This window comes from Colletotrichum phormii, assembly GCF_030913505.1.
Source record: "Colletotrichum phormii strain CBS 102054 chromosome Unknown BDP81scaffold_7, whole genome shotgun sequence".
NCBI lineage: Eukaryota > Fungi > Ascomycota > Sordariomycetes > Glomerellales > Glomerellaceae > Colletotrichum > Colletotrichum phormii.
In genome coordinates this window covers 227,230-254,936 of record NW_026851449.1, presented here as the reverse complement: position 1 = coordinate 254,936, position 27,707 = coordinate 227,230, and the positions used below count along the sequence as shown (strand labels likewise).

Genomic DNA, 27,707 nt, shown 5'->3' with positions numbered 1-27,707 from the left:
CGGCCCCGACGGCGTCGGAGTCCGCTTTTTCCACCGCCTTGGCCGGGGCGGACTGGAAGAGATAATCTGCCCACGCGGCCGTTTCAACAACGTGAAGCATAGTAGTATTGAGCGATATCCCATTTTCATCTTCTCTTAGCATGAAGATTTAGAGACATGACAATTTTGACAGGGCCATGGCGTAATGGGCACAAATTGAGCACAGCGAATCCTGATTCGTGAGAACACCGTGTAAAAACAGTAAATCCTATAGACTTTGCGTTCGGACAATCGGCTCTTATAGCAGGACCGCTGTCATCTCTAATCTCGTATGATAACCGACCACCGGGCACGAATACGAAGCTTAAGGAATTGACTCAAAGTCCCTCATCGCAACCATCACAGCCCTCTATAATATGCAAAGCCCAAGGCCCCCTGCAATGTAATCACTCAAGCCCGGGACTCTTACTCATATCCCTCTCAGAAAACGTCATTTATACCAGAGCACAAGCAGTGCCGAGCCCGAAACCCGCAGGACTTCCTATCTTCACCACCCCTGACCTATAATACCTCAACATACAGACCCAATTGCAAATAATACCCCGGCTTAAAGAGGGAAGCAATTGAAAAAGAAAACAAAAGAGCGATACGCAATACCAATACGTCAGCAAGTACAAGGAACAGACAATCGTCATCCTCAGTCGACATGGCTACCGGCATCGCAGAACAGAATGAACAAATCACATACCTCCGCTCGGTTCTGTCCGTCTTAACCACTTCAACTCATGACCTCATCGCCGAGCTCGCATACTCTTCGGCTAGTAAGTCTACAGTCAGCAACGGACATGAAACTACGAAAAATCATGCAGATACTCGAATCCCGAAAACTGCCAAGGCGGAGGAAGCCCGCAAGCGCATCATTGCCGCCACAGCATCCCTAGAGGCGGCCGTTTTGACACCCCAATGGCGTCTCGGCCACCTGGCTCATAGCTACTTTGTATCTCGCGCGCTACATATGGCTGTCGAATGGGGGATACCCCAGCTTCTGGCAACCAATGGCCCCATGACGCTCGACGCTCTCGCTTCTAAGACGGGCATCGTCGATGCGAGCAAGCTGGGCTTTGTAATGCGGACCCTCTGCTCCCACCACATCTTTGCCGAGACGGCCCTTAACGTCTTTGCAAACGACGAGGCGTCCACGGCCCTCGCTACAGATGAACGCCTCACCAACTCTGTCCGCTACGCCTCCTTCCTCTTTCCAACAGCTGATGTGCTGCCTGGCCTGCTCAAGGATCCCGTCCTCTGCGCTAGCTACGCGCCGCGAGACTCGGCGTTTGCCAAAAGCATCGGTAAGGGCATGGGCCAGTTCGAATACCTCAACGCGCACCCTGAGTGGCGTGACTGCTTCGACCTGTGGCTCGCTTCGCTGGGAGAGTATCTTCATGGGCTGACCGACGTACGGGGGTATCCCTGGGACGCCGCCCTCCGGAACGGCGCCGTGATCGTCGACGTTGGGGGTGGACTCGGCAGCTCGATCCAGGCCTTGCGTACAAATTTCCCTAGCCAGAAGAATGACTTCATCGGCATCGTCCAGGACCAGCCCGGCATGATCGCACACGCCACGGCACACTGGAAGAAGACGGATCCGCAGGCGTTGACCTCGGGCGCGGTCAAGCTTACCCCTCACAACTTCTTCAATGAGAATCCCGTCAAGGGCGCCGACGTGTACTGGTTCCGGTCGGTCATTGTAGACTGGCAGGATGAAGACTTGACCACTATGTTCACGCACGTCAGGAACGCCATGGCGCCTGGAAAGTCGCGTCTGCTTATTGGCGAGTACATGATGCACCCGACGTGCGGCGACGCTCTGCTTCCCGATGCGCCTGCCCCGTTGTTGAAGAATTACGGAGAATTCCAGGCCATGGGGCTCATTGCAGGGTTTGTCCTAACCGCTAGTCCCAACGGTCGCCAGAGGAGTTTTCAAGACTTGGATAGGGTTGTCAAGGCAGCTGGACTGAAGATTGTCAAGGTGTGGATCTGTCGTGGTCTGGGGAATGTGATTGAGTGTCGGTTGAAGGAGGATCGTGTAACTGGCACGGATAGTAGCGATTAGTACTTTAAGTAGGTAACTACCAGATTTGATGAATCAATCTTCTTGCTTTTTTTTCGTTTGAAAACATGTCCAACGACCAGTTTTTCATATGAGTTTTCGATATCAGAGGCGCGAACAACTCCCTGCGATGATCTCGGTGCTTCGTGTAGTAATCTTCCACATTTTGACTCCCCTGTGCTAAAACGTCCACTACCCAGGACCTTATTGTTACGGCCAGCTAGTCGTAGGGGTAGTTTGCAGAAGTTGAGGCTGCGGAACTGGTAACAGTAATCGTAGTCGTGGAATAGTTTCAAGGAAACTATGTCTGTCAATCGTAAGGGTAGGTAAGGCTTCGGTGATCAATCGTAGTCTTGTCAAGGTAGTAGCTGAAAGCGGATGTTAATCCTGATACGAAGTTAATTGCTGAAGAGCTATGGAAGTCTGTCCTAGAGTCCAGCTCAAGTCCATCCTTATATACAAGTCCTGATCCTGAATATGTCCCTTGTCCCTTGGGTCGTCTTGGGTCATTCTGATCCAGAATGATCGTTTAGCCCCCAAGTCGTGTTGGATCATATTGATCCCAAATGATCCTTATCTTATCATCACGTGACTTGTACCATAGTTCTTCCGTTCTATAAAGAGTAATTAGTATTTCAATTGAACCTATATATATAATGTACTATAGCCGCCGTGGCCTGCGGGGCAGGCCCGAACTTGACTATGTATGTTAGGTCGTAACACTTTTTACGTATTAATATTATATATTTTATTCATTTAAAATATTTTAACTTTATATTTAGTTATAATAAATACTTAAATGAAATCTTTTTAAAGCTATGGAGAATAATTTTAAATTAAGAGTAACTAACTAACTTATAACTCATTTAAATTATTTATTAAAAGTTCTTAGGTTTATATAAAAAATAGGGCCTATATTTAAAGTAGTAACTAAATATAGTTGTCGTAAAAACGACGCCGTTAATTACGGGTAGTAATTAACGCTATATATATCCTACGATAATACTAGGTTAGTAAGTTTTACATAACGCACTGGGAGGTGTTCCTAGACATTTGGTACCCTATTGTAGGGTTGTATTTATATCGAAAGCCATGTATTATAATGATGGAATAGAAGGCTATTAGCTAGTATGTATAAGCTATATAAGCTGTACTTAAGCTAAATTAGAATAGCTATCTCAGGATATACCTTTTAAGATAACGATATAATCTAAGCTATTACTCTAATTAAGCATATTGACCTCCTATTACTAAATCCAATTTTGAGGAGTTATAAGTAACCGTTATATAGTGAAATCCCGAATACTGACTTCCTAGTTTCCCTCTTCGCCCTTACTCAAACATCCCAACTCTGCTTCCTTGCCAATTATTTGAGCATCGTCGGCATTCTCCATGTCATCATCCCAGTATCTCTTTCCACTGCCTTCGAGTCCCTGTATGCTGCCGTGGATAGACGAGCGAATTGAGCCAAGAACCTTGCCGGCCCGCGTGACGTGCAGAGACTTGTCCGCTTGTTTCTCTGACTCTTCCATGGGGAACTTGGGCGGAGGTTCTGAGTTACTGTCATCTCGGTGTGATGATGTTGATGGTGATGCATTGGCTTTATCTTTCTTGGGCTTGGGCACGCGGATGTAGTATATCCCAAAAGCAGCGATAGCGTTGAAGAAGATGTACGCAAACAAGATGCCCAAGTCGCGCCAGCGATTGCTGAACTCCACGTGTACCCCTGCTAAGACCTGATTCGTATTGTTAGTCGTGCAATACTTGCAGTTGTCCTGGACGGACGGATTATCGAGATATCCGCCCGCCATGGCGATGAAGGGCTGCAAGTACTCCCCACACGTCTGTCCAATAGGCGGGTTCACGAGTAGGAACTCGTTCTCGGCGCAGTGGATCTTGGCGTTCGCGAGACCTGTGCCCAACAATCCCTCGACGAGATAGGTGAAGGGGTTAACGCGGTACACCCAAACCCAGAACTTAGGAGGCGTTCCGAGGATGCCGTTGAAGATGAACATCATGACAAACAAGAGATTGCCGATGCCGGCAGCCTGGTCGGCGAGGTCAAAGGCGGCCCCGATCATGTGCGCAAAAGTGCTTGCTTGCAAAAAGAAGACAAACATAAACAGCACGGCCAGCCCGCCGCGTGCGGCGGTGTCGTTTGTCTCTGCTGCATTACGCTGTAGCCCGACGAGGTAGTACCACGCCACAAACGCCGGCGGGGCCATGAGCGCGTTGTAGGCCATCTCGACGATCATTTGCGCGCCCATAAAGGCGGCCCATGAGTATGTGCGTGAGGGCTGCTCACGGCCCTCGTAGAGTGTGCGTTGGGACACGAATATGGGGACTATCTGTTGCATCAGGTTGAGGTGCGTTGTGAGGAACATGAAGATGGCGATGGTCTGGATCGTGATGCCCACCTGCGTGTTGGGTAGGTTGAGCAACGAGAGACCGATGAAGAGAGCCGAACCGAAAGTCAAGAGAATCTTTGCGTAAATGTAACTCGGAGTGCGCCAGTAGTGTCTGGACAAACGCCTGGTCACCTCGAAAAACTGGGTGATTGTGGGAGCGGCGAAGGGGGGATCATCTTGTTGTTGCTGCTGCTGCGTTGGATCTTGGTGTTTTGTTTCTTTGAGTTTGGCCAAATGAGCCTTGACCTCTTCATACTCGGTGCTTTGTCGCCATACTTCGGGCCAGTCCACATCGTTTTTCCCGCTCCCGCTGGCTTTGACTTGTTCGAGGATGTACTCGGCTGGATTCTTCCCCTTTTTGGGTCGCGGTCCGCCATTGCGGACGAAATAGTCCACCAGAACCTTGGCGTTGCGCCCAATCTGCCCAAAGTAGACGGTCCTTCCTCCTCGAGCAAGGAGAAGAAGTCTGTCGAACCGCTCAAAGAGCTGTTGATTCATGTTAGCGATGTTACAGATGGAGGCAGATGTGGATAGAGGGATGTGCACATGTATGAAAACGAGAGAACTTACAATCGCTGACGGCTGATGAATTGTACACAAGATGGCTTGCCCATTTTGCCTCAGTGTCTCGAGCAAAGTGCAAATCGACAAGCTTGTCTGAGAATCCAAGCCCGACGTAGGCTCATCCAAAAACAAAAGAAGTGCAGGACGAGCAGCCAGCTCAACACCGATAGTAAGCTTCTTACGCTGCTCAACATTGAGACCCTCCCCGGGTACGCCGACGACGGCATCTGCGTATTCTTCCATACCCAGAATTTCAATCACCTTATCAACGTATGCAATCTTCTGCTTATGAGAAAATCGGGCCGGCTGGCGGAGGATAGCACTGAAAGTCAGAGCCTCGCGCACCGTCGACGTGAGGAGGTGCTGATCCTGCTGCTTGACGTAACCTGTCTTTTGTTGAAAGGAGGCATCTCGGGGGGACCCGTCAACAAGCATCTCGCCCGTCACCACGCCAACTGATAGGCGCGAGGCGAGGGCGTCGAGAAGGGTGGTCTTGCCGGCGCCCGATACGCCCATGAGGGCAGTGAGCGTTCCCGGCTTGCACCACCCGTCTACACCGTCTAAGATGCGCTTCGTCTCCTTCTTCTTGATCTTGACTTCGTAACAGACGTTGCTCCAGTGGAAAATAGCCGTCTGACGGTCGATGGTTAACTCGCCCTCATCATCACCATCATGACCGCCGCTACGGTCCGGTGCTTCTGTCTTCCCTTTGGTGATGTGGTCTTCCACATCTCGCGTCGGCTCCCCAGTCCGCCTCGTCGGGACTTTACCTCTAGGGAAGACAAGCATCTCCCCTTTGCTCTTCGAACTGCTTACCATCTCCGTGGCAATGAGATGCAACACGAAGTAGGCCACTGCGAATGCAAAGACGATACCGACATTTCGCCACCGATGGCTGTCCGCATATCGAAACGCGCCAGTGATGTACGCGCTCCCGTTAATGAATGTCTCGCCCGGCACACCTCCCTGCGCGGCACACACGCGCGTCTGTGCCATCATACTCATGCTCGCAGCATCCATGTCGTAGCTTGGGCCAGCCGGAAGAAAGGTTTTGCAGGGAAACTTGCGCCCGTTGCCGAATTCGTTAATCATGAGGGCCTCAAATCCATACGACACGGGGCTGAGCGTGGCGATCCAAGAAGCATACGGCTTGTAATACATGGGCGGGACCGCGAACCCCGTGTACAGCGCCAGCGTGAGCAGCACAATAGTCGACGGCGCCATAGCCGCTGTGTGGCTCTTCGTAACGGAAGCAACGAGCCGGAAGAGTAAGCTCACGGCCAGAGTCATGGCGAACTGGACCAGCACGAAGTACAAGAATGATCCAGCTTCGTTGCGCATATTGCACATCCAGTAGAAAAGTGTGTTGACCGTGATGGCGTTGAGGAGCTTGTACGGCAAGCTCATGACCAAGTCCGCGGTGGCCTCGGCCGAAGCATGATACAGGGCATATCTGACATGCTTCTCGACTATGGATCGTTTGGCGTACAAGGTCGGCACCTCGAGTACGCAACCAAAGGCATTGACCAGCGCCGCCGTGAACAGCAACGTGCTGCGCGACTTCATGGACTCAGCTGTGTCGGGCAGCCGGAAGAAGACGCTGGCAACGATGAGCGTCTGGAAGAGGTTGAGGACGAGCATCATCACCGTCATCTGCGGCGAGGCCTTGAGCAGCGCGAGGGAGCGCCAAAGGCATAGAAGAACCTGACGCGGGTACGAGAGGGTGTAGGGAGACTTCCATCGCTGCATCCACGACTGATCGCTCTTCTTGCTCTCCAGGAACTCGGCAAAGTGTGTGCGCGAGCTCCGCGGGCCACTGCTGCTCAGGGAAAAGGATGCGTCGTATGTATCCAGTTCCTCGTCGACTTGACGGCGGTGATTGCTCGTCCGCCATGCCTCGGCAAATTCATCGGGGGTACGCGGAACCTTTTGCTCATATCCAGGCTTCACAATGCCCTCACGCTCGGCTGGACTAGTCATGGACGTCAGGAAGTCAGGCGTCGTCTGAATCTGGGGACAAACGAATCCCAGCCGCTGGAAATAACGCTTGGCTTCTGTTGTCTTTCCAAAGTAGATCTGTCTTCCCTCGTAGAGAACCAGGACTTTGTCAAATAATTTGTAGGCCTCTTCCGGAGCTTGATAGATGGCTACCGCGCTTACCATGCCCATGATATCGCTCTGGACGCGCAAAGTCTTGCAAAGATCGACTGTCGCGGCGCTGTCGAGTCCGCGTGTGCTGTTGTCCCAGCACTGGATCGGGGCGAAGCTCAGCGCTGCCTCGGCGATGCTCACACGCTTGCGCTCGCCGCCAGATACACCGCGTACTGTGTCGCCGTCGGTACCGCCTACGGGTGTCTGCATCGTGTGTTGGATCCCCAGCATGGCCATGGTTACGTCGCGCACCCACGTCGCATACTCGTCCGCCGAGAGTCCCGCGGGCCGGGTCCTGGGTGCTCTTGCGCGGGCTGCGATGAAGAGTGTGTCCGCTACCGAAAGTTCCGGGAAGTGAACGTCCTCTTCGGCGGTGTAAATGGCGTCGCCCTTGAAGTAACGCTTCATCTCATCGGCACTCACGCCGCGGTAGTTGAGATAAGAATCTTCCGCTACCTGTGTGCCCTGCGTATCTCCCGCCATCGTACGCAAAAAGGTCGAACAGCCACTGCCTGGCGGACCCAGAACGCAAAGCATCTCACCGTCGTTGACGACTCCCTCGAGATCATGCAGGATGCGCACCTGTTGACGCTTGATACGCAATAGGCCACGCATGCCCCCCGCGGCCTTGAGCCACCACGCGTTGCCCACCGTAGTCTGGAACGCAGTATCGGACCCGTAGCCCGAGACGTTTAGCTTGCGAAAGGCGACGCCGGCCTTGCGTACCTCGCAGCTGTCGGAGCGGAGGCGATAAAAGGATTTAGCCCATTCCCGGGCATCAAAGTTGTCGCCAAAGGGGTCGAGGGGACCATTTTGCTTCGGCGCCTTCGAGACGTCGAGCACAGAATCGCTTTGGGTTGAAGATGTCGAGACGTCGCCGTTTTGTTGTTGCTTCTCAAGGAAAGACTTTGCTAGATCGACGAGATCTGTGATGGCCTTATATTCGTCCGCAGATATATGTACGGATCTGGGCCGGTCATCACTGGGAGGTGGGGCGCCGGGGAAACTCAGAAAAGAGGCACGATGGCGAGACGGACGCGAATGTTGCATTACCGGCCGCTCGTTCTCTGCCCTGTTGTCGGTGGAGAGCTTGGCAGGCATGGTTGCAACTGAACCAGATGTTTGTACGCTCAGCTGCTAAAGTCTGTCTGGTAAAACGGTGTTGTTGAAGTTCACTTGGTTCAACCTCGACTCTCCGAAGTGTTAAAATTGGGACCAAAGTGAAGCCTCAAGTGCGTTGCAATGTCGACCTTCGAGACGTTGAATTGCCTTTGATGAATTATGGTGAACATACAGTCACCACTACCACATGTTATCGAGGGCATACGCGCCAGGCACGTAAATGTCTGCAACTATCTATCATTAAGTATTCTCCGCCGTGTTCTGGACCATGCCGAAGTAACTACTCAGATAGGACTGTTGAGATGGGATGGATCGCTGAGGTGTGGCAGCAAACTGCAACAGCTGCAGACAGCACGGAGGGACGGGAATTCGCGTCTAAGCCCGCTCCCTATCATTCAGCGTCGGGAGTGGCTCCGAGTGGTGTGGAAGGTTTAACCAACCTAAAACGGAAAGAAAAGCAGTTGTCTAATATAAGGTTGAAATTATGTGTAAGCAGCCGGGGGGAAATGGATGCGAGTACGGAGTATTCGAATAGAATTTCCGGCCCGTCCGTTGAACGGATGGCCCAGCACATGAAAGCAAACAGTGTGAGCGGCATAGAGCTTTGGCGCTCGCAATCAACGCGCAACAAACCTTATTTGAACTCGCACTGAGCTTAAACATCAACAAAGAGGGGGGATACGGATACGGGAGCGAAAGGCTGTCTTGACATCATGGCAACCCGTCGACTCGGAAACTGGTTGAACTCTTGGAGCACTGACGAAGTGAACGGCAACCGGTCTGTTTGACGCTCCCGAGACGCAGAACCGGCCGCCAAAGTTCATGATGACAGCCTAAACTCTTTAATGCGCCAAACCTATATGAGTAATAGTTACCGATATCTTTCAGCATCCTTTCGATCATTGTGTGCCACTCGAAAGTCACCAGTGAACTCAAGAAGAAAGAGGCAAGAAAGTATGGTTCTGTGAGCTGCAGCCAAGGTAACCAAAGGGAGATCAGACGCTCAGTCATTTAAAGACGTATTCGGATATCCCACATCACCTTGTCTTGGCGATGGTCACATAGCTGAGATTCCCTTCTCCCCATACTCATCTGTGGCATTAGGTGATCATCGCCAACCATTCGTGACATCACAAGTACGGGTTTTTTTTGGGGGGTTTTTTTTTTGGCACTGATAAACACGCACAAAATGGAAAAGACGCGCGTTATCATCGCAGGGGCAGGACCGGTAGGCTTATTCACAGCCTATCTCCTCGCCCGCCAAAATATCGAGTGCATCATCCTTGATAGACGCCACAACGTATCAGAGCACCCCAAAGCCCACACAATCAACCCGTCGACGCTCGAAATCTTCCGCCAGGCTGGCTTGGATGTGACTTATATCCGTCAACAAGCAGCCAAGCCCAAAGATGCCGGATCGGTGCGGCTCGTCTATGGCCTGACTGATGCCGAAATTGGCTGCTTCTCATATGAGCGCCAGGACGATGAGATGCACAACTTGACGGCTGAGCCCTTGGTGAACTGGCCGCAGCCGGAGATAGAGCGCCTGCTCGAGAAAGCTGTCGTTGAGACAAGTCTCGTTCAAATCAGGAGGGGATGGCAGGTCGATGCTGTCGACATCAACGAGTCACAGGAAGCTGGCTGCGTCGTCTCTTGCAGCAGTCTCACTGGACGAGGAAACGACGGAAACACCAAGCGACATAGCATCCAGGCTGATTTCGTCATTGGCGCCGATGGTGTAAACTCGACTGTGCGAGACAAGATGGCCGGCATCGAGTTTGAATCCATGGGACCAGGGCACGTCTACCAGTCCATCGTCTGCAAAGGGAGTCTCCGCGCGGCGCTTCCGCCAGGTCGTGAGGCCATGCTCTACTTCTGCTTCCATCCAGAGCACCCCAGCGAATTCATCGCACACGACCTTGACGCCTCCTTCGTCCACGTCACGCCCGTCATGGGCCCCTCGTCAGAGGCACCACCAATCGAGGCCTGTCTCCCAGGTCTGCAGTACTCGGAGGTCCTCCGAACCACCTGGGAGACAGCTCCGCGCGTGGCATCATCATACAGCGATACGACGCACCGTGTATTTGTGGTCGGCGATGCCGCGCACAGCTTGCCGCCTCAGGGTGGTCTTGGCCTCAACACGGGCATCGCGGACGCACATAACCTGGTATGGAAGCTAGCTTCCGTCATCAACGGAAAAGGCACTCAAAGCCTTCTCGCCAGCTTCACCCGCGAGCGCAGACCCGTCGCACTCGCAAATCTCGAGTACTCCAAGGGCAGCGAGGCGGCTTTCTACTCCGTTAGTACCTCTCTCGTTGGCCTCGCGATCCAGTTCCAAGAAGCAAGGGCGCAAGAAGCGCCGGGGTCGGAGCTCACCATGGACAAATTCCTCCAACGGCCCGCTGTTTCCGCGGCGGCGGGGGGAGCTGTCACGGAGGCGAGCAAGCACTTTGACTCGCTTGCCCTCCAGCTCGGTTTCATCTACGACGACCCTTCCTCTACCAAAGGTTTGCTTGATGACCCGACGGTCTACCTGCCGCGAGCGTGTCCTGGGGCGAGGCTGCCGCATGGGAGTACGAATGATGGGCTGTCTCTCTTGGATCTCGTGCCCTACAATCGATTCACCGTGCTGCACTCTGCGAATCCAGCTTTCGCGTCTTGCGACTGGGCTGTAGATGTGGCAGGCCTTGGTTTACCTGAGAGTTGGTTCAGCGTTGTCCCGGAAATCAAGGGGGGTAAGGGGATCGTCGTGAGGCCGGATCATCGTGTGCTGGTGCATGTAGACAATCCAGCGCAGGCGGACGGTGCGGTTAAAGAGTATTTGGATCGTGGGAAAGTGTAAGACAGCTGACAGTATGCTCTCGGAAATTCTGATGTTGAGGTTGAAATGATATTGAGTCTCATAATACAATGACACATTGCGTAGAACAATCCTGAATGTGAAGCTGTTCATGCCTCGTGGCAAATGAATCCAAGGCCGGGGCCACATGCACACTCAACCATCGCACCCATCATGCAACTTTGAACAATCATACTCCCGAACTCCTGGAATCTGAGTCAAGCATCATTCCAACGTGAGAAAGCTCCTTCAGTCGCGAAGCAAGCCTCCACCAGTATTAACCTGCGAAAAACGCCCAAGACCTAGACAAACCGCCATCGCCGCTAGCATTCCCCACTGCGGAAGCATAGGTCGCCCATCTACATAAGCCCTGATGGTCCCGTACGTGACTATAGCCCCGTTGAAGAGCAGCGCGGGCTCCCTCGTCTCGGGGGCCACGACGGCCGCTCCTACTGCGATGCGTAAAGCTGCCCCAAAGTATCCGGCTTGTCGCGGGCTGACGCGCCGGTCAAATATTTGTGACATCCATTCGCATTTACCGGCGTAGTAGTCTGTGGCGCGGTGGTTGGGGAATGGGATGCCGATGAATGGGAGGGCGGAGAGGACGCAGAGCCCGCCAAAGGTGTAAGATGACAGGGTTGAGAGTGTAGAGAGGTCTGGCATCGTGTCTGGCCTCGATAAGTCGATATTGATAGGGTGCGGGTTGACGGGGGCGGGTGCCAAGCGGGGGTAGAGTCTGGTTGAAGGACTGGTGATGAAGCTGGTGATGAAGATGGTGGCCTGTAATACGAGTGACATTCCATGTTTGGCTGATTTACCCCTTACGTCAATACGTCAAAGTCAGCACTAACCCTCTTTAGACCAAACATTCACATGTCTTCCGCGTTAGCGGAAAGACTGGGTTTCTTGTCGCAACCTAGAGACATCGCGTGGATGATAGACACGTTCAACTGACACGCCATCGTCTCGTCATTCATGCTATGATAGGAATGTTACTAGATCTACTTGATCTGCTCTCCCTTGACCAATGGTCCGGCACCTCCAGGCCGTCGGAGCGCGCCGAGGACCCCATCCGCAACTCTGGCGATGGGATCGCTTGCATGTAATAATCGGGCTGTTGCACGTAGCTCGAGCCTCCACCGCGACTGTCATGACCTCGCTGGTAGTCTTTCAATAATGCGTAAAAGAATGCTGTATTTGCGACAATACAGGCGCAAAGAATTTCTATGGATGCCCACTGGATAGAGCTCGTTAGCGGGCGATCGTCGGGTTTCGAGACGTACTGGCTGAAAACCTACCATTGAGCGAGATCTTTGTGATACTGCCTGGTTCAGTATCATGGGCAGCCTCAGGATGGTGATGACGACAACAACGCCGGCAATGCTGAACAAGAGTACGAGCTGCACCTTACTATAAAGAAGGTGTTAGTCCTCAGCCAATCACGCATTGAGACATTAAGTGGGGGAGACAAACACTTTGCTGTCGAGTTTAACATGGCGAAAAATGGGAAAGGGAAAGATGATGAGCGCGATATCGGTAATAATATTGAAGACGGCCATTGTGACGAGGTTTCCGAGGGCTCGATGGCAGGTGTTTGCGCCGGTAGGATCAGGGGACCACATGCTATGGATGACTGTGTTAGATGGAGTTGAGGCCTCGGAGTGTATTCCGTTGTGCTGGGTTGGCAAATAGAGGCAACAACTTACAAGTGAAGTGGCCGACATTCCGCTAGAGTGGGTATCAAGATAACAAAAAACGTAATAACAATAAACCACCAAAGAGCATTCGTGACAGCTTTGCCCCATCCAAAGATGTCCACGAAGCGAGAGTAAAAGTTGAGCAGGCAGAGCTTCAACGACCACAAACTACACGAAAAACACGGCACGGTCAGCAATGAGCAACGTTAGACACACCGCCTTGACTTGCAGTCCGCCACCACCACAAAAGTGAGGGCGAGGCGGGACAGCACGGTGTAGGTGTAAGCGACATACAATAATGCATAGAATATGCGAGCTGGGATAAGCAGTTTGTGTGAGATGACGTAATACTCTGCCAATTTCTCAACGCTGAGATTCCGCGCCGCGGCCGCCTCTTCGGTGGCGGCATCGTAGGTGTGCGTAGGGTTGAGGTAGAAGGAGAGCGAGATGCATGTCGTGCGGCCGATGAGCGGGAGGAGCGCAAAGGCCATGTAGGCGTCGTCGACGTGCCACATTCGGTGGCAGGTATCGTGGACTTTACATTGTAATAGGATGCGGTAGCCGCAGCGGACAATGATGAGGAGGGCGCAAATACTGGCCGTAACGATGTCGAAGGTCACATCTGCCGACATTTCTGTATTGGTGATGTTGTCGTCGGGTTTCGGTTGCGGTGTCTGGCTGCTGGCGCGGCGGCAACGAGGGCCGTTATGCTGGTGCTGACATTGTTGGTTCTTGTACGTTTTGTCGAAACGCCTCTTTCCCTTCCCAAGCGAGTTTCCTGTTGTTCTGGCCCTTCTTTTCGCAGGTTGCTATATCCGTATCCCAATGTGATCTTGATAGCTCTTCTTTGACAAGGCTCGCACTGCGCAGTTGCCCTTTGGCTGAAAACGGCCGATGGTCCCAAGGTCTCGGGATCCCCAGTGCGCTGAATAAGGGACGGATTCTGAAGTGCTTGCTCTTTTTTGGGAAACGTTTTGACGTTCAAAGTGTGGGGAAAAGGGAAACGCAGATGGGACGAACTTGACAAGGCCAGAAAGGGCACAGCCAGATGTTTAAAGAGGAGGACGGGGCGGAGCAAGAAACAACCACAAAAAGGCCGTCGCTGAAAGAAGAGCCGCCGAGGAATGCGTTGAAAAAGGGAGGACGGAGTGGGATTCGCAAAAGTAGGGACGTGGATTCTGAGTCAGCTACTACCACCCGGCACCCACCCCAGCCCAATGCCAAGCCGTCTTTATTCTAGCTTCTGTTGGATTACCGCGCGGTATTCGAGTTGATTTGATCTGGGAAAGGCGCGGGGGGGACGCAAGGGAGGGTATGGATACGCTAGATGTGTCTCTAGAGAGGCACAGAAGAGGCGAAGAAGTGAGAAGGAGGAAGGGCAAAAAGGGCCGGCGAGAAGAATCGGAAGAAGGGGGCGAACGAGTTGGGTATTTTGAGGGGAGACAAATGGTTGCCGAGTTTGCATGCAGCTAAACTTTAGGGAAAAAGTCATTGATGATCCGAGAATGCGGTCCATGAGGTGTGATTCGCGCGATGGCCCGGGGGAACGGTAAAGGGTCGTCAACCAGCATTGTTTTTGCAAGGGGAACATGGAACGAACGACAAGACAGACCACTCGTCGTGACGGTGAAGACCAAGGGGCCCTGTCACGCTTGTCTGTCTGTCGGTAACTACTCGTAGTTAGTACGAAGAACTTGGTGTACGCCATTGTGACGACGCGAGCTGCTCAGCTCCTGGCACTCTGGCACTCTGGCACGCTTCTGCACCGCTCTGCTTCCCTTCACTCGGGCTGTCGGGGCCCTAAGCTGCTAAACAAGTCGATGGTTCCAATTTCCCCGCATGGAGATGCATGGGGACACCCATGTAGCCAAGCGCCGTTGGTGATTCGCTTTCGTAACGGGGAACCGGATGTCGAAATGAAGACTTTTCCTCGCCCTCTCTCGAGTCTCAGGTGGCGGACAGGACGGTACGCCAGGTACGGAGAAGCAATGTCTCGCCTTTTCCCGTGAGACTTCTGGGGAGCCTTGTGGGAGGTTCTCGATATGCCGATTCAACGAGGCAACTTTGATTTGTGAACCTGTGTACACACACAATGGTGATAAAAATACGTCCGCCCAACGGCGCACAACGGCGTCCCTGCCTCTCTCTTTCCATCGGTTGACAGACCTCGTAATTAACCGCCCTTCCTCCCCTCGGAGTCTCTTTGAGTTCAGTCTAAAGCCCGACTTCGGGAGGTTGGCATGGGCGCTTGGCCGCTTGTCGAACCCGTTTCGAACCCAAAATTGGGCTCAGGTCTTCTTCGAGTCCTAGCGTTCACTCTCGATGTAGCCCGCACAATCGGATGGCAGAATCGGTCCAGAACTTGGCAGAGACTGGCTGTCCGTAACAGAGCTGCCAAGCTGGCAGAACAAAATCCCAGTCAGCCCGCTGCCCAGCCCATCGATGGCAGGGTTGTTGACAGATTGATTTCCCTCGGGGCACTTGGGTCGAAGCTCCGTCCGTCTCGAGAGCTCCGCACGCCGCCAGTCCCCCGGCGATGAGGCGATGGGGGGATGGGGAGCTGGGTGCGCATGAGCATTCACTTCACCTAGAGCTCTTGTGAAAGCCCATCGTTCAATGATCGACATCTCTTGCCGCAACTGCCTGCCGCGCAGCGGCACAGGTGCTTACTCTTACTATGCATCTCTGCCACTTCGGTTCTGCTTGTCAGCTCTTCTAGGCCTCGCATCCTCATTGCAACCGTCGACAAGATTACACGAGGCTTCCCATTCAATACGCATACCTCCATCCGAGGTGTTCTAATGTCAGATCGAAGCGAAAGCAGTGTTCTCAGCCACAATTTTCGGCAACCACAGCGCCCGAAGGTCGTTCTTTGTGCCTCCAGATCTCGTGCCTGCGCCTCCAATTCGGCTACACCCGGTGCCAGCCAAGTGCCGCGCCCACCGGGAATTGTCTGGCGTTTGTGTCTGATTTAGCTTGATCGAGCCCGCAAACGCCCCGCAAAAGGAAGTCGTGAATCCTAATGTTTGAAGAAATGAAGCCAAAAGGAGTAGACGACTACACGATACTTTCCAGAAGACTGAGCTGCGATGAGAGAACCAAGGGTTTCCTTTAAGGATAGGCCAAACTTTGGAGCTTGGAGGAAACGTCGGTGAGAAGGCGGGATCCTTAGTTACATGTATCACAAACCTTACTTGCGAACGGGTGTTTCCAACAGATAGCAGCTAACGAAGAGGTCCCTGGAATAAATTGAAGTTTTAGGTGTAAGGTTTTGCACTACTCACGGCATATCCATAGTTGCCTTTCCAAGCCTCAAACTTTGCCGTACGGGAGCTGTTCTGGATCACAGGGGATAACTTCTGCTTTCGATCTTGATCGCATTCCAAGAACCCTTGTGGACATGGCATCGCCAAGTCACCGTCTCGGGGATTAGAGAACTCGCGATGTGCATATTCGGCTCCGTCTCTGTGTGCCGTCGCATTGATTACTCCTATTCACTCTTTAGCACCCGAGCGACTGCCGAAGACTGGATAGAATTTCGGCCAAGCATTGAGGTCGGCGACGTGTCAAATATGTTCTCCGTACCTATTGGAGTGCGTTCAAAATCCTCGGTCCGGCGATCTGCTGAGCATATCCGTACATTCATACTCCGTACAAGTCACGTTCTATCGCAGGGTAGGGCAGAACCCAATGCGGGGCCTAGGACCCTTTCCAGGCCCTCGCCAGGGTTTTCTCATATCCACACCCTCCGACCAAGAAAAAGTGGATATGCGGCGAGTACACGTCGTCAACCAAGTACTGGGGCAGGAATGGTCTTGTACAAATCAGAACATGTACGAGGGGCCTGTTTCGGCAGGCCGCCCTCTCCAGACATGTCCGGCCTTAAGCCGCAAAATTCAAGAATGGAACTGGGGCACCAGCGGGAACCAGGGACAGATAGAACGCATAGTAGCCATAAGGCACGATTTGGAGGACGATTTGGACTGTATCTAGCAATAGTTATAGGGCGACGGCTCTCCACGCCATATACCCTTCGGAAGGTCGGCCGCAAGGGCGGCTGCGCCCTTGCCGCCACGGCGTTAAATATAACACACACACACACGTTCTATCGCAATGAGTGATCGGATTTCGGACCGGCGACGAGATGAGTGGAAACAACTTCCCTCTTGCCTAATCTTTCTTGGTGTCAGGCCCATCCCAGTACACTCGTTACAACGATTGTCACACTATGCCTATGAAACAATATGGTCTTACACAAGCATGACTAAGTTTGCCAAGGATATGCCAGTATAAAGGGTCTTCCACTCACTATATAGATAGTCGGGATATTCCCATAGCCACTCGTTCTTCATACTCATCAATACATCCCATTGACCCCCTACCTGATAATCGCTGCCCAACACTTGGCATCCACTGTTAGTATAATAAGTGGGCCACCACCAAAATCCTTAACAGCTGAAACCCCTTACCCGCTCCGGCGCCCTCCCGCGATGGCCTCGTAGCCTCCGGCGGGCTCTGGATCGTTGCCGGCCTCCTCGGCCGGCCCTGATCGAGGCTCTGGACCCTCTTTAGAGCCGCCCCTATCCTCAAGGGCTAAACGCCGCCGCGAAACCGAGGCCTAGCCACTCTGGCCTAGCCTCGTGGGAAGCTAGCCTGACGCCCTAATAATAACCCCCTTAACGGCTAAGGGGCCCTCGATTATAACTAGGATAGCTATTAGAGCTATCTTTACAGCTCTTAATAAAGAGGCTAAGTACTATAAAGCCCGAAAGGACGTCTTTATGGCTATTACTTAGTTTATGGATAACGTGATCTCTTGCTTTGAGGGGCCTAGGAAGTAGATTGTAAAAGAAGCTATAACCTATATAATCTAAGCTTTGAAGAGGATTATGGGTAACGAGATTACGGCTCCGGCTCCGAGCCGGAAATGGACTGACGTAGTAGCCTTGGCTTCAACTATAGCCGTGGCCGTAGCCCCGACCCGTACCCGAATCCCTACCCGGCCCGATGTCCAGATATAGAGTCTGACGGAGACCCGGGCCCAGGCTCTATCCTAACCGAAGGAGGACCCCCGGGTCTTTACCCGTATCCTAGAAGAGGGCCTAGCGGCTGCTAGGAAGCACGCCCCCTTTGCCCTACGCCGGATAGTCTGCCAGGCCCTTAGGCTCTAGCTGGTAGATATCCTATAACTATATTTATTATATTATAACTAGCTACTTACTGAGACCCCTAAATAACTAGGTCTAGCAAGCGCTCCTTATAAATAAATAGAAACTAGTAGAGTATCTTGGAGTTTATAAGGTTAAGACCCTTATTAAGTGGTTTACTTACGTTGTCCTACGTTACCCTGCTAAGATATGGACTCTTGATGGCGATGCCCTTGATCTAGCTATTCTGGTAGAAGGTAAGGTCCTTATCTAAATAGGACGTAAGCTTACCCGGGCCTAGCAGTCCCGGCTAGGTATAAACCCTATTATAAACAAAGTCTCTTAGGTCATCTCCTTCTCTATAGAAGTACTACCTTTTAGACTATTTAACTAAAGTAGCAGGTCTTAGCTTATCTAAAAGAAGAAGACCCTAATTAGATATGACCCAGGATACTAGAGATATTATTCGAACCGATATTATAACCGATAGCCACTTTATAGTAACTGTAGTAGGCCCTCGGGATCCTGCGAGACTAGGCCCTGTATAGCTAGACCGAAGTGCGCTAACTGCTCCGGCCCCTTCCAAGCTAACCATAATGTTACGGCCAGCTAGTCGTAGGGGTAGTTTGCAGAAGTTGAGGCTGCGGAACTGGTAACAGTAATCGTAGTCGTGGAATAGTTCAAGGAAACTATGTCTGTCAATCGTAAGGGTAGGTAAGGCTTCGGTGATCAATCGTAGTCTTGTCAAGGTAGTAGCTGAAAGCGGATGTTAATCCTAATACGAAGTTAATTGCTAAAGAAGCTATGGGAAGTCTGTCCTAGAGCCCGGCTCGAGTCCATCCTATATATAAGTCCTGATCCTGAACATATCCTTTGTTACCTGATCACCATGTTCGTTGGTGATCACTAAGTAGATACTGGTGAGCGCTCACTTTGGTGATGATGATGATGATGTATTTAACGTCTGGTAACAAAAGGACGTGCCGGGCGCTATGCCGACATGGTCTATGCTAATCTAAACTATATTACAGGCTACCGTCTTCACCTAACGTTCCTGTTCAATGACTCGGGCAAATTTCGGAAAAGAAATTGGTCTCCTCTATCTATTCGCATAGAAGAGAGGCTCCCTTAGCAGAACCTAACAAGAAATCAATACTTGCTTTGGCTATACGTTGGCGGAGGTAGCGCGGTGTAGCCTTGCGTCCACGCTTGCAGAAGTAGAAATGGACTAGTATCTTAGGTTTCCCACAGCTGCAGTTGAGCAACGCATCTTAATAAGCGAATCTCTCGTAGTATACTACAAAGTCTCCATAATAGGATCTTGCTGCGTATAGCCTTCCTAGTAAGTGCCGAGGGAGGCGGAGTTCGGGCGGCTTGGGGTGAAGAATTATCTCGAGGTCGGCATATTGCCGAGGGCATTGGGACAGCCATTTTCTGGCAAAGGCTTAGAAGGCAGCTGCTTTAGCTTGCCTTTCTAGGTGCGCTAATGAGGGCTGTGGTTGTGATTTTGGGATTAGTTTGCAGGCTTCCTTGGCTAGAGCATCCGCTTCTTCATTTCCTGGTACTCCCGTGTGCCCAGGGCACTACCAAACATAAACCCTGCCGGGGGTTGTCCAGCTCTCTCTTTGTCTCCGAGTCCAGGAGGAAGAGAGCCTATTGAAGGCCCTAAACCTAGCCTGGCTACTTCCTGTGCTCTGGGAGTATAGTCTAGCCGCGATTACGAGGTTATCGAGGTAGATATGGACGTTATCTGCTATACGAGCCGTAGGAGCCCGGGTGGCTTCCATTAGGCCGTGATACGCAGCATGTGCCTCCGCGTTATATACCTTAGTTTGGGAGCCGAGTAGTTCGGATCCGTAGAAGATCTGCCGTGTAGCTTAGTACCCTACCCAGCCTGCTCCGGCGGAGGTGCTGCTGCCGTCCGATATCTAGGACCCGTTAGTATAGACAATAATGTCCCGCTTAGAGAAAGTTGCTATCCTGCCTGTAAAGGAGAGGGCCTGTTCTTCTTTGGTCTTATTAGGTTCGTAGCCGACCCTGGCGAGGGCTGTCTGCCAGTCCGCTAGTTGCTCCCAAGGGGGGAGTTCTAATGGATCGATGTATTCAGTATTTTTGCTTACGAGGCTTGCTATTCGTCGTAGCCGTGAGTCTAGTCCTGATTTGTCCCTGAGTCTCGTTCGGAGAGGGTGTCGCTCGTCCAGACGATGGATTCTAGTGGACGCTGTATAGAGCTTCGCGTCCAGTATCACCTCTGCTGGGGGTAGAGCCGCCTCGCGCTATAGGATCGGTACAGGCGTAGTTCTGTATACGGGGACCATCGCTCTAATAGCTTTGGTTTACGTCGTGTCTAGTTAGTGTAGCAGACTACCAACCCCGTTTAAGATAGTACGTCTATTCTTTATCCGGCTCTTGCCGGGCTACTATACTTTAGATATATAGTACTGAGTAAGTAATATACAAGAGGTGATCGCTCGACGAAGTAAGTATATAGGCGCGCCCCAGACAGTGTTCCCTAGTCCCCGTAGTCCATTAACTACTAAGCATGCTTTTGTAGAGAGGTTTCTTATATAACTCTTAAATATGAGTTTACGGTCGAAGTGAACGCCGAGCCAGTATAGAGAAGAGCCTTCTTTGATGGCCTGAACTATATAATGCCTCCCATCCGGTAAACCTACTGTGATTGATAGGTTTCCGTCTTTTCGTCTCTTAGTAAAGTAGATTAGTTCGGACTTATCAAGGTCAAAAGTGATTCCTTCCGTCGCGCCCTATCCTAAGGTTTCTTTCTATTCCTTGGTTAGGATATTATAGTTATTCTCTAGTGATATTAAGCTTGCTAAGACAGCGACGTCATCGGCATAGCCAAAACAAGATCGCTTCCTTTTAAGCAAGCTATACCTAGCTTAAAAAAAGGTTCGATATAAGTATAAACAGAATAGGAGACACGGGTAAGCCTTGTGGTAGTCCGTATTCGAGACAAAGACGTCTCCTACCTCCCTATCAAGTCTTATTCTAGCTCTCCTTCCGGTAACAAAACTTGAGACCTAGCGTACGAGGTTCTCCGGCCATCCTTGTTCGTAGAGGCGTCGGACTAGTCGTCCTGGGAGTACGGCGTCGAAAGCCCCTTTTATATCGAGCGTAAGTATAGAGGTAACCAGGCCTCTTTGCTAGGCGTACTCGATGTCGTAGATAGCCGCTGCGATAAGGTCGCTGTAAGAGCGAAGAGGGAGTGCTCTAAACTGTTGATCGTATAGAATACGATGTTTAACTGCGATCTAGGTAAGTCGTCTAGCGATGAGTCTCTCTAAGCCTTTTCCGAGGACGGCTAAGAGCGCAATTGGCCTATAGGAGCGCGGGAGTATCTTGTCTCTTTTTCCCGGTTTTGCTAGGATTACGAGAGTTGCTTCTTTAAAATAAGTAGGATGCTAACCCTTGCGTATATACCCGCTATAAAGTAAGAGGACAATATCCTTAATAACTAGCTATGCTATTTTCAAAGTAGTCGTAGTGATTCCGTCGGTCCTAGGAGTCGTGTTTCCCGCGGTGAGAACCGAAGACCGTACCTCGTCCTTTGTAACCTACGGGAAAGGAAGCATAGCTTGCCTTTATAAGACTGGGCTTTCTGTTGGTATGTCCTCGGAGATTGCAGCGTTTCTAAGGAGGACGCGGGTAAATAAGTCGCGCTTCTCTTTTGGTTATGAGACAAGCGTGTCTTGGTTATCTATATCTCGGAGTGGCGGGGTCTGAAAGGATCCTATGGCTTTATACTAACCGACCATTTCAAATATATTTTTATTGAGGAGGCTAAGGAATCTTATCTTTCCAAAAGGCATCCTTAGAGCGTTTAAACTCGTAGAGGAAGTCCTGTTTTAAAGCTTCGACCTCCTCTTCTTCCCATTGGCAGTTCACTCCGGCTGCGCGGAGTCTTACTAACATCGCTGCTTACTCGCATAGGCTCGGTATTTACGTATACAGCTCTCGCTCTAGTATGGTCTCCCTGTACCTTTCCCGAGCGTGCGCTTTGTGGAAGCCGTGAGTGCTTTAATAGACAGTCCGTAAGCTATTATGCTAGGAGATCTAAAGACTATGGGTCTTGGATGTTGCTTGCAGTGCGGCGCATGGGTTGTAAGTTGCGTTTAATGATGCCGAGGAAAAGCTCCTCGTCCATCGTATCGAGCCGAAACCTTCCCGGGGTCTAGCTGGGTGAATCGATCAGGGCCAAGGGGACCCGGGTAAGCAGAGATTCGTGGTCTGATATCGTGTATAGTGACGTTTCTATGCTGGTGGAAGCCCCATGGAGGTTACTGGACGCCCAGCATAAATCTAGGGTGTTGCCGCCTTTGTACGTGGGTTCACCTATAGGTGACATTAGGACAAGGCTAGCGGCTTCTGCCCATTCTACTAGGTTTTCAGCGTCCGGGGAACTCGTAGCCTCGGGCTACCACGTCCAATGGTATAAGTTAAAATCCCCCGCAATCAGTACTCGATCCTCAGGTTTGGGTTGCCAGGCCGCTAGGATGTTCCTGAGAGCCTGGCCAGATCGTAGAGAGCTACGAAGGGCGTTATATATGTTAATAATTGTGAGGACCTCCTTCGTTCCTGAGAGGAGTCGTAAGAAGAGCAGGTCTGTGGATGGATCGGGTAGAGGCCGTGTTTATACGCCTCGTACCTTAGTTCCTCTGCGGAGGTAGGTAAGTACCCTAGGACGGTCTTCGGTCTAGTTATTTACTAGGGTGAAAGTCTCAAAACCTGGGTGGTGTCTTGTGAGCCTCCTCTCCTCCGAACGGATAGACGGCTCTTATATTAGGAGTATATCGATCTGGGCTACGTAAGCCAGGTTTAGTACTATTTCGTGGCGGATGCCCGCCTGCCTGTATTCGCTTATATAATTTGTAGGGTTTTAGAGGGCTATATTCTTTTTTTATGTCTTATTTACCGGGGTATAGTCTATCGCTTGTTCTTCTTTATGGGAATGTCGATGCGACTGCTGGGATCATTTCTCTATAATCTTTCTCCCTTAGCTCGGATGGACCGTAGCTGAGCCTTATCCCTCCTCTGGACTACCCCCTTTACCACTTTGGGTTGGATAGGGCAAGTCGCATCGAAGGCGGCGTGAGGCCCGTTACACGACGGGCATTTAAAGGGGCAGTCGCAGCCATCGTGACCCTTAGTGCCGCCGCAGGGTGCCCGGTGTTGATCAGTTGTGTGGGAAGGAGAGCTGCACTTGAGGCATCTCTTCCTTCTGGTGCACGTTCGTTTGCTGTGAAAACCGCCGTAGCGGAGACATTAAGGAGACCTCTTCTCCTTCGGGAACTGCAGGTTTACAAAAACGCTGGCCCCTATCAAACGGAGGCGTCTTGGTAGTTGCCTTATGGCTTCCGCCTTGAACCAGGCTGTCACCATGCCTAGCCTTTCGACTTCGTCCTTCCTAGAGAAGTGTGCTTTTTCAGGCTTGAGTTTCGTCGAGACCTGGATCTCTTCAAGGAGCTCCTTGGTTGTAATTTCCAGCTCAGTATTGGTTACTAGATAATGCCTAGTATAAGGGACGTTTACGATATAGGCTCGGATCTAGGTATCGTATTGCTCGATCGCTTGTTCTTAGAGAAGGGCAGCGATCTATTCTCTATTCTCTAGTAGGACTTTTATACCATCTATTAACGAAGGTAGGAGTGCTAATCCTATCTTGATATAGTCGATCCCTTAAGGGCTTCTCGGGCTTAGGGACTTAGCCTTTCCCGAACGAAGATATATATATCGTAGGCTTTCTCGTTCTGAAGCGGGCTTTTAGGCGATAGACGCGCAAAGATATATAGATCCTTTAAGGCCGCCCGGTTTGTAGCTTATTTTGCGGCTTGTTTAGCTGGCGTTGGTTCATCCTGTCTTCTGGATAGTGGCTAGCTCGCCGCCGCCGCATATGAACGGACTGGGGTCGGCTAGTTCTGGGTTGTGTACGAGGGATGCCCCTGGGAACTCAGGTTAGTCTCGCTAGGCCCTGTGCTAATAGCGTATATAGACCTTACTAGACCACGTTGATGCCGGTTTGAACGCTGTTTCTCCTCCTGAAGCTCTCTCTCCAAGGATTCGATCTTCGTCAAACAGTCTTTCAAAAACTGTTCCCTCTCGGCGTCCCGACGTAGGAAGCGCTCACTTTGGGTGATCACTATGATCACCTTATCGTATGCTCACTTTCCTTATTATCACGTGACTTGTTCTATAGTTCTTCCGTTCCATAAGGAGTCACCTGAGTTCCCGGATTCTCTACGTATATCAGGTAAATAGCCGCCGCAGGCTTGTGGGGCGGGCCCCCTGGCCTTGTTATGCATATTAGGTTATAACATCAGCTCCTCCTCTCAATGGTCTAGTCCTCTAGGCCTATAAGTAGGTCGTTATTTCTTGTTTTTTGGGATCGTCGATCTATCGTTCTTGGAATATGTTTGCTAAAATGTACGCTAGTTCCTCGACTCATCGTCGTTTGAAACTTGCTCTCGAAATAAAGGAGCGTGGATTCGAAATAGAAATGCCTTGTTCGTACTGTCGGTCGTCGGGTCGAAGGTGCAAGATGCTGGAAGGGAAATCTAAGTGTTATGAGTGTACTCGTCGTGGTCGCTCTTGTGATGCAATAGCCAGTGCTATTTGTGATTATAGGTTTCTTGTTCTTTCTCCTTCGATCTGTTTTTAGCTGATCGTGCGTAGTAGATCGTCTCCTCGTAGAGGCCGATCGGTTAGAGCGTGAGGGGGAAGCAGAGGAGCTTCTTCTTCGTAGGCGAGCTGAGGCTTTGCGTCGAGCGCAAGCTGAGATGGACGAATCTTTGTAGAAGTTAGATCGTCTTCGTAAGGCGAAAAGGATGGTTTTTAAGAAGGGCAAGGCGATCCCTGATCTGCCTGAAGGTAATGGTCCTTCCGAAGAGTCTGTTGCGGCTAGGGAGGCTCAGTCTAGTGGTGCGTTTGGTGTGATTGATTGGGATGCGGTGTTATTGGGGAATTCCGGATTTGACTTTGATTTCGGTACTCCTGGAGTAGTTCCCGAGAGTTCTGGAGGTTCGTAATAGGTTCCCATATATTTTCCTCATATCTATAGTTTTTCTATTTGATCAGGAATTCTCGTGTTTCGTTCCTGACCCTATAGTCGATAATTCGTTCAACTTCATATTCTGGTTAGTTTAGTTCTACGATGATACAGTCTTCTGTATGTGATCCTCTGGGTGCTTGTTCAAGCAATGAGATGTGAAAGACAGGGTGCCATCGCATCGTGTCCGGTAGTCTTAATTCGTAATTGACTAGTGAGACTTTCTTAATGATCTCGAAAGGTCCAAGTTTCTTATAGTCTAATTTGTCACTTGGTCGTTTCGTTTTAATGTTACGTCGAAGGAGATAGGCACTATCCCCCTCTTCTAAGGTTGGTCCTCCAATCCTTGATCTATCAGCGTTTTTCTTTATATACTGCCGTACAAATTCGAGGTCCTGAGAAGCCTTCTTCTAGAGCTCTCTGAGTTTTATCACGTCGGCCACGGCTTTCACGGCCTATAGTCCCTATCGTGCTTCTCCGTACGCTACTAGCTGGAATCCATAGTTAAGATAGAACGGGGATTCTCTCGTACTCTCGCCAACTACGCTATTATATACGAATTAGGCCATTGGTAGTAGCGATACCTAATTATTCTAGTCGTAGTTCATATAACAACGAAGGTATGTTTCGAGGATTTGATTAATCCTTTCTTTCTGTCCGTCAGTCTACGGGTAGAAAGAGGTTGACAGCTTATAGTCTACACCGAGTTACGAGATTAGGGATCTCTAAAACTTAGCGGTGAATAGCTTATCTCTATTAGAGATAATTTCCTTGGGTAGACCGTAGTTAGCAACAATAATCTTGAGGAAGGTATAACGTACATGATAAGCGAGTGGGCCAGACAAGCGAGTGGGCCACCCAACCGCCATCGTGCCACCTACATCATCACAACACGCATTTCTCCATCGAAAACAATGACAGTACAGAACAAAGATACCCAATTAAACTTAGCGGTTCAGGCTACCCAGAAAGACCGAAATCTCAGTATTCGGGCCGCGGTAAAGATCTATAATATCAGTCGCGTTACCTTAGGCCGTAGATTAGAGGGAACGTTATTACGACGTGATAGTATACCCAACTTACGGAATTTGACGCTGCTAGAAGAGAAGAAGCTGATTGAGTATATCCTCGACCTGGACGCCAGATGTTTTCCTCCCCGTCTTTGCGGTGTTGAAGAAATGGCGAATCAATTGCTCGCTGATCGTGATGCGCCCCATGTTGGGAAGCGATGGGCTTCGAACTTCGTAAAGCGACAACCAGAGTTGCGAACGCGTCGTTTTCGTAAGTACGACTACAAGAGGGCCCAATGCGAAGATTCGGGCGCGATTAACGCGTGGTTCTTGCTTGTGTCGAACACAATCGCGAAGTACGGCATCGTAGACTCAGACATCTACAACTTTGACGAGACTGGCTTTATGATGGGCCAGATCTTAACCGGCATGGTCGTGACCAGTGCCGAAAGGCGTTCAAACACGAAAATGATGCAGCCTGGCAATCGTGAATAGGTTACGGTCATTCAGGCCATCAGCCCGTCGGGCTATAGCGTTCTGCTATATATCATCGTTGCAGGCCAATATCACCTCTCCACCTGGTACACGGAATCCGGTCTCCTACACGACTAGGTCATCGTAACGTCTGAAAATGGATGGACAACAAATGAAAGAGGTCCAGACTGGGCTCGGCACTTCGAACGGCATACAAGACCGCGTGCAAAGGGTCAATACCGCCTCCTCGTCGTCGACGGATACGAAAGTCATTACTCCGCGGATTTCGAGATTTTTTGTAAGAAGAACAACATGCCACCCTGTATATGCCGGCTTATTCGTCTTATCTACTCCAGCCCTTGGATGTTGGATGTTTTAGGCCTTTAAAAACGGCGTACGGTTAAGAAACCAAGGATAAGATGCGTCGGGGTAATATGTATATTACTAAGGAGGACTTCTTCCCGGCGTTTCACAGGGCTTTTATATAAGCGATTATGGAGAAAAACATCTAGGGAGGATTTCGAGGGGCAGGAATTGTGCCTTTGAGTGTAGAGAGTATGCTCTCAAAGCTTGATGTGAAGTTACGTACTCCGACACCTCCAGGATCCTTCCCGATAATACTACCGGTATGGACTTCTCAGACACTAAACAACCCAACGGAAGCATCTTCTTAATTAGAACTTATTAAATATCGAATCTACCGTTATTAAAATAGCTTATCAACTTTAATTATCGAAGCTATAGAGTATCTATCCAAGGGGGCTCATAGATTCATGTACTAGATCGCCTTATTAAGATCCGAGAACTAGATCCTTCGAGAGGAGAATAACCTATTTAGTCGACGCCGGAGAGCTAAGAAAAACCGTCTCCGATAAGGAGGAAGCCTTACTATAGCTGAGGGAGAGGACCTTTAGTCGTAGAGAGAGGCTATAGCCTAGGTAGAGGAGGAAACGCGCCGGAGTAGTGGTCGCCGACCGAGGACTGAGACGGGCCAACGACGATATAGCGTCTGCAGGAACACTGGTCATAATGCGCGAATATGTCGATTCAATGAGGAAATTTCTGAGGAAGAGGACTCTGAATAGTTTAGATTGAATCCATGAGGTGGGTGTTGATATTTGCTCCTTCATGTCATGTGGTCGT

The 27,707-nt window shown here is 50.8% G+C and overlaps 7 protein-coding genes across 7 annotated transcripts; 3 read left to right on the top strand and 4 right to left on the bottom strand.

Annotated features, from left to right (window-relative positions):
• Positions 1 to 413: 413 nt before the first annotated feature.
• Positions 414 to 2,146, top strand: BDP81DRAFT_424040 (O-methyltransferase). Its single transcript, XM_060590116.1, has one exon. The coding sequence runs from the start codon at positions 686 to 688 to the stop codon at positions 2,090 to 2,092; it is 1,407 nt and encodes a 468-aa protein (XP_060446672.1). The 5' UTR covers positions 414 to 685; the 3' UTR covers positions 2,093 to 2,146.
• Positions 2,147 to 3,179: 1,033 nt separating this feature from the next.
• BDP81DRAFT_345761 (ABC-2 type transporter-domain-containing protein) lies at positions 3,180 to 7,279 on the bottom strand. The gene is made up of 2 exons (XM_060586102.1): positions 5,068 to 7,279; positions 3,180 to 4,983 (listed from the first exon to the last, which is right to left on the bottom strand). Exons 1-2 carry the CDS (start codon positions 7,228 to 7,230, stop codon positions 3,403 to 3,405), a joined length of 3,744 nt encoding a protein of 1,247 aa, XP_060446671.1. The 5' UTR covers positions 7,231 to 7,279; the 3' UTR covers positions 3,180 to 3,402.
• Positions 7,280 to 7,368: 89 nt separating this feature from the next.
• Positions 7,369 to 8,022, bottom strand: BDP81DRAFT_272771 (ABC-transporter extracellular N-terminal-domain-containing protein; the record flags this gene model as incomplete). The annotated part of the gene is made up of 1 exon (XM_060582941.1): positions 7,369 to 8,022. A coding segment is annotated over one exon (654 nt), but the record flags the coding sequence as incomplete, so codon positions are not given.
• A 1,501-nt stretch (positions 8,023 to 9,523) lies between these two features.
• Positions 9,524 to 11,176, top strand: BDP81DRAFT_459824 (FAD binding domain-containing protein; the record flags this gene model as incomplete). Its single annotated transcript, XM_060593584.1, has 1 exon — positions 9,524 to 11,176. The coding sequence occupies one exon, from the start codon at positions 9,524 to 9,526 to the stop codon at positions 11,174 to 11,176; it is 1,653 nt and encodes a 550-aa protein (XP_060446669.1).
• Positions 11,177 to 11,299: 123 nt separating this feature from the next.
• BDP81DRAFT_201157 (uncharacterized protein) lies at positions 11,300 to 12,054 on the bottom strand. Its single transcript, XM_060582545.1, has one exon. The coding sequence runs from the start codon at positions 11,969 to 11,971 to the stop codon at positions 11,423 to 11,425; it is 549 nt and encodes a 182-aa protein (XP_060446668.1). The 5' UTR covers positions 11,972 to 12,054; the 3' UTR covers positions 11,300 to 11,422.
• Positions 12,055 to 12,073: 19 nt separating this feature from the next.
• BDP81DRAFT_201136 (uncharacterized protein) lies at positions 12,074 to 13,781 on the bottom strand. Its single transcript, XM_060582544.1, has 5 exons — positions 13,165 to 13,781; positions 12,880 to 13,038; positions 12,647 to 12,796; positions 12,472 to 12,583; positions 12,074 to 12,410 (listed from the first exon to the last, which is right to left on the bottom strand). Exons 1-5 carry the CDS (start codon positions 13,500 to 13,502, stop codon positions 12,147 to 12,149), a joined length of 1,023 nt encoding a protein of 340 aa, XP_060446667.1. The 5' UTR covers positions 13,503 to 13,781; the 3' UTR covers positions 12,074 to 12,146.
• Positions 13,782 to 24,315: 10,534 nt separating this feature from the next.
• Positions 24,316 to 24,898, top strand: BDP81DRAFT_201107 (uncharacterized protein). The gene is made up of 2 exons (XM_060582543.1): positions 24,316 to 24,659; positions 24,837 to 24,898. Exons 1-2 carry the CDS (start codon positions 24,445 to 24,447, stop codon positions 24,847 to 24,849), a joined length of 228 nt encoding a protein of 75 aa, XP_060446666.1. The 5' UTR covers positions 24,316 to 24,444; the 3' UTR covers positions 24,850 to 24,898.
• The last annotated feature ends 2,809 nt before the right edge of the window (positions 24,899 to 27,707 follow it).

Excerpts from the sequence above, each read along its gene's own strand:
- BDP81DRAFT_424040 (XM_060590116.1), top strand. The coding sequence starts at position 686 with ATGGCTACCGGCATCGCAGAACAGAATGAACAAATCACATACCTCCGC.
- BDP81DRAFT_345761 (XM_060586102.1), bottom strand. The coding sequence starts at position 7,230 with ATGGGCATGGTAAGCGCGGTAGCCATCTATCAAGCTCCGGAAGAGGCC. Across the intron at positions 4,984-5,067 it reads TTCATCAGCCGTCAGCGATT|CTCTTTGAGCGGTTCGACAG; the intron begins GTAAGTTCTCTC and ends ATGAATCAACAG.
- BDP81DRAFT_201157 (XM_060582545.1), bottom strand. The coding sequence starts at position 11,971 with ATGTCACTCGTATTACAGGCCACCATCTTCATCACCAGCTTCATCACC.
- BDP81DRAFT_201136 (XM_060582544.1), bottom strand. The coding sequence starts at position 13,502 with ATGTCGGCAGATGTGACCTTCGACATCGTTACGGCCAGTATTTGCGCC. Across the intron at positions 13,039-13,164 it reads CGCATATTCTATGCATTATT|TTTGTGGTCGTTGAAGCTCT; the intron begins GTATGTCGCTTA and ends TTTTTCGTGTAG. Across the intron at positions 12,797-12,879 it reads GAATGTCGGCCACTTCACTT|CATGTGGTCCCCTGATCCTA; the intron begins GTAAGTTGTTGC and ends AGTCATCCATAG.
- BDP81DRAFT_201107 (XM_060582543.1), top strand. The coding sequence starts at position 24,445 with ATGTTTGCTAAAATGTACGCTAGTTCCTCGACTCATCGTCGTTTGAAA.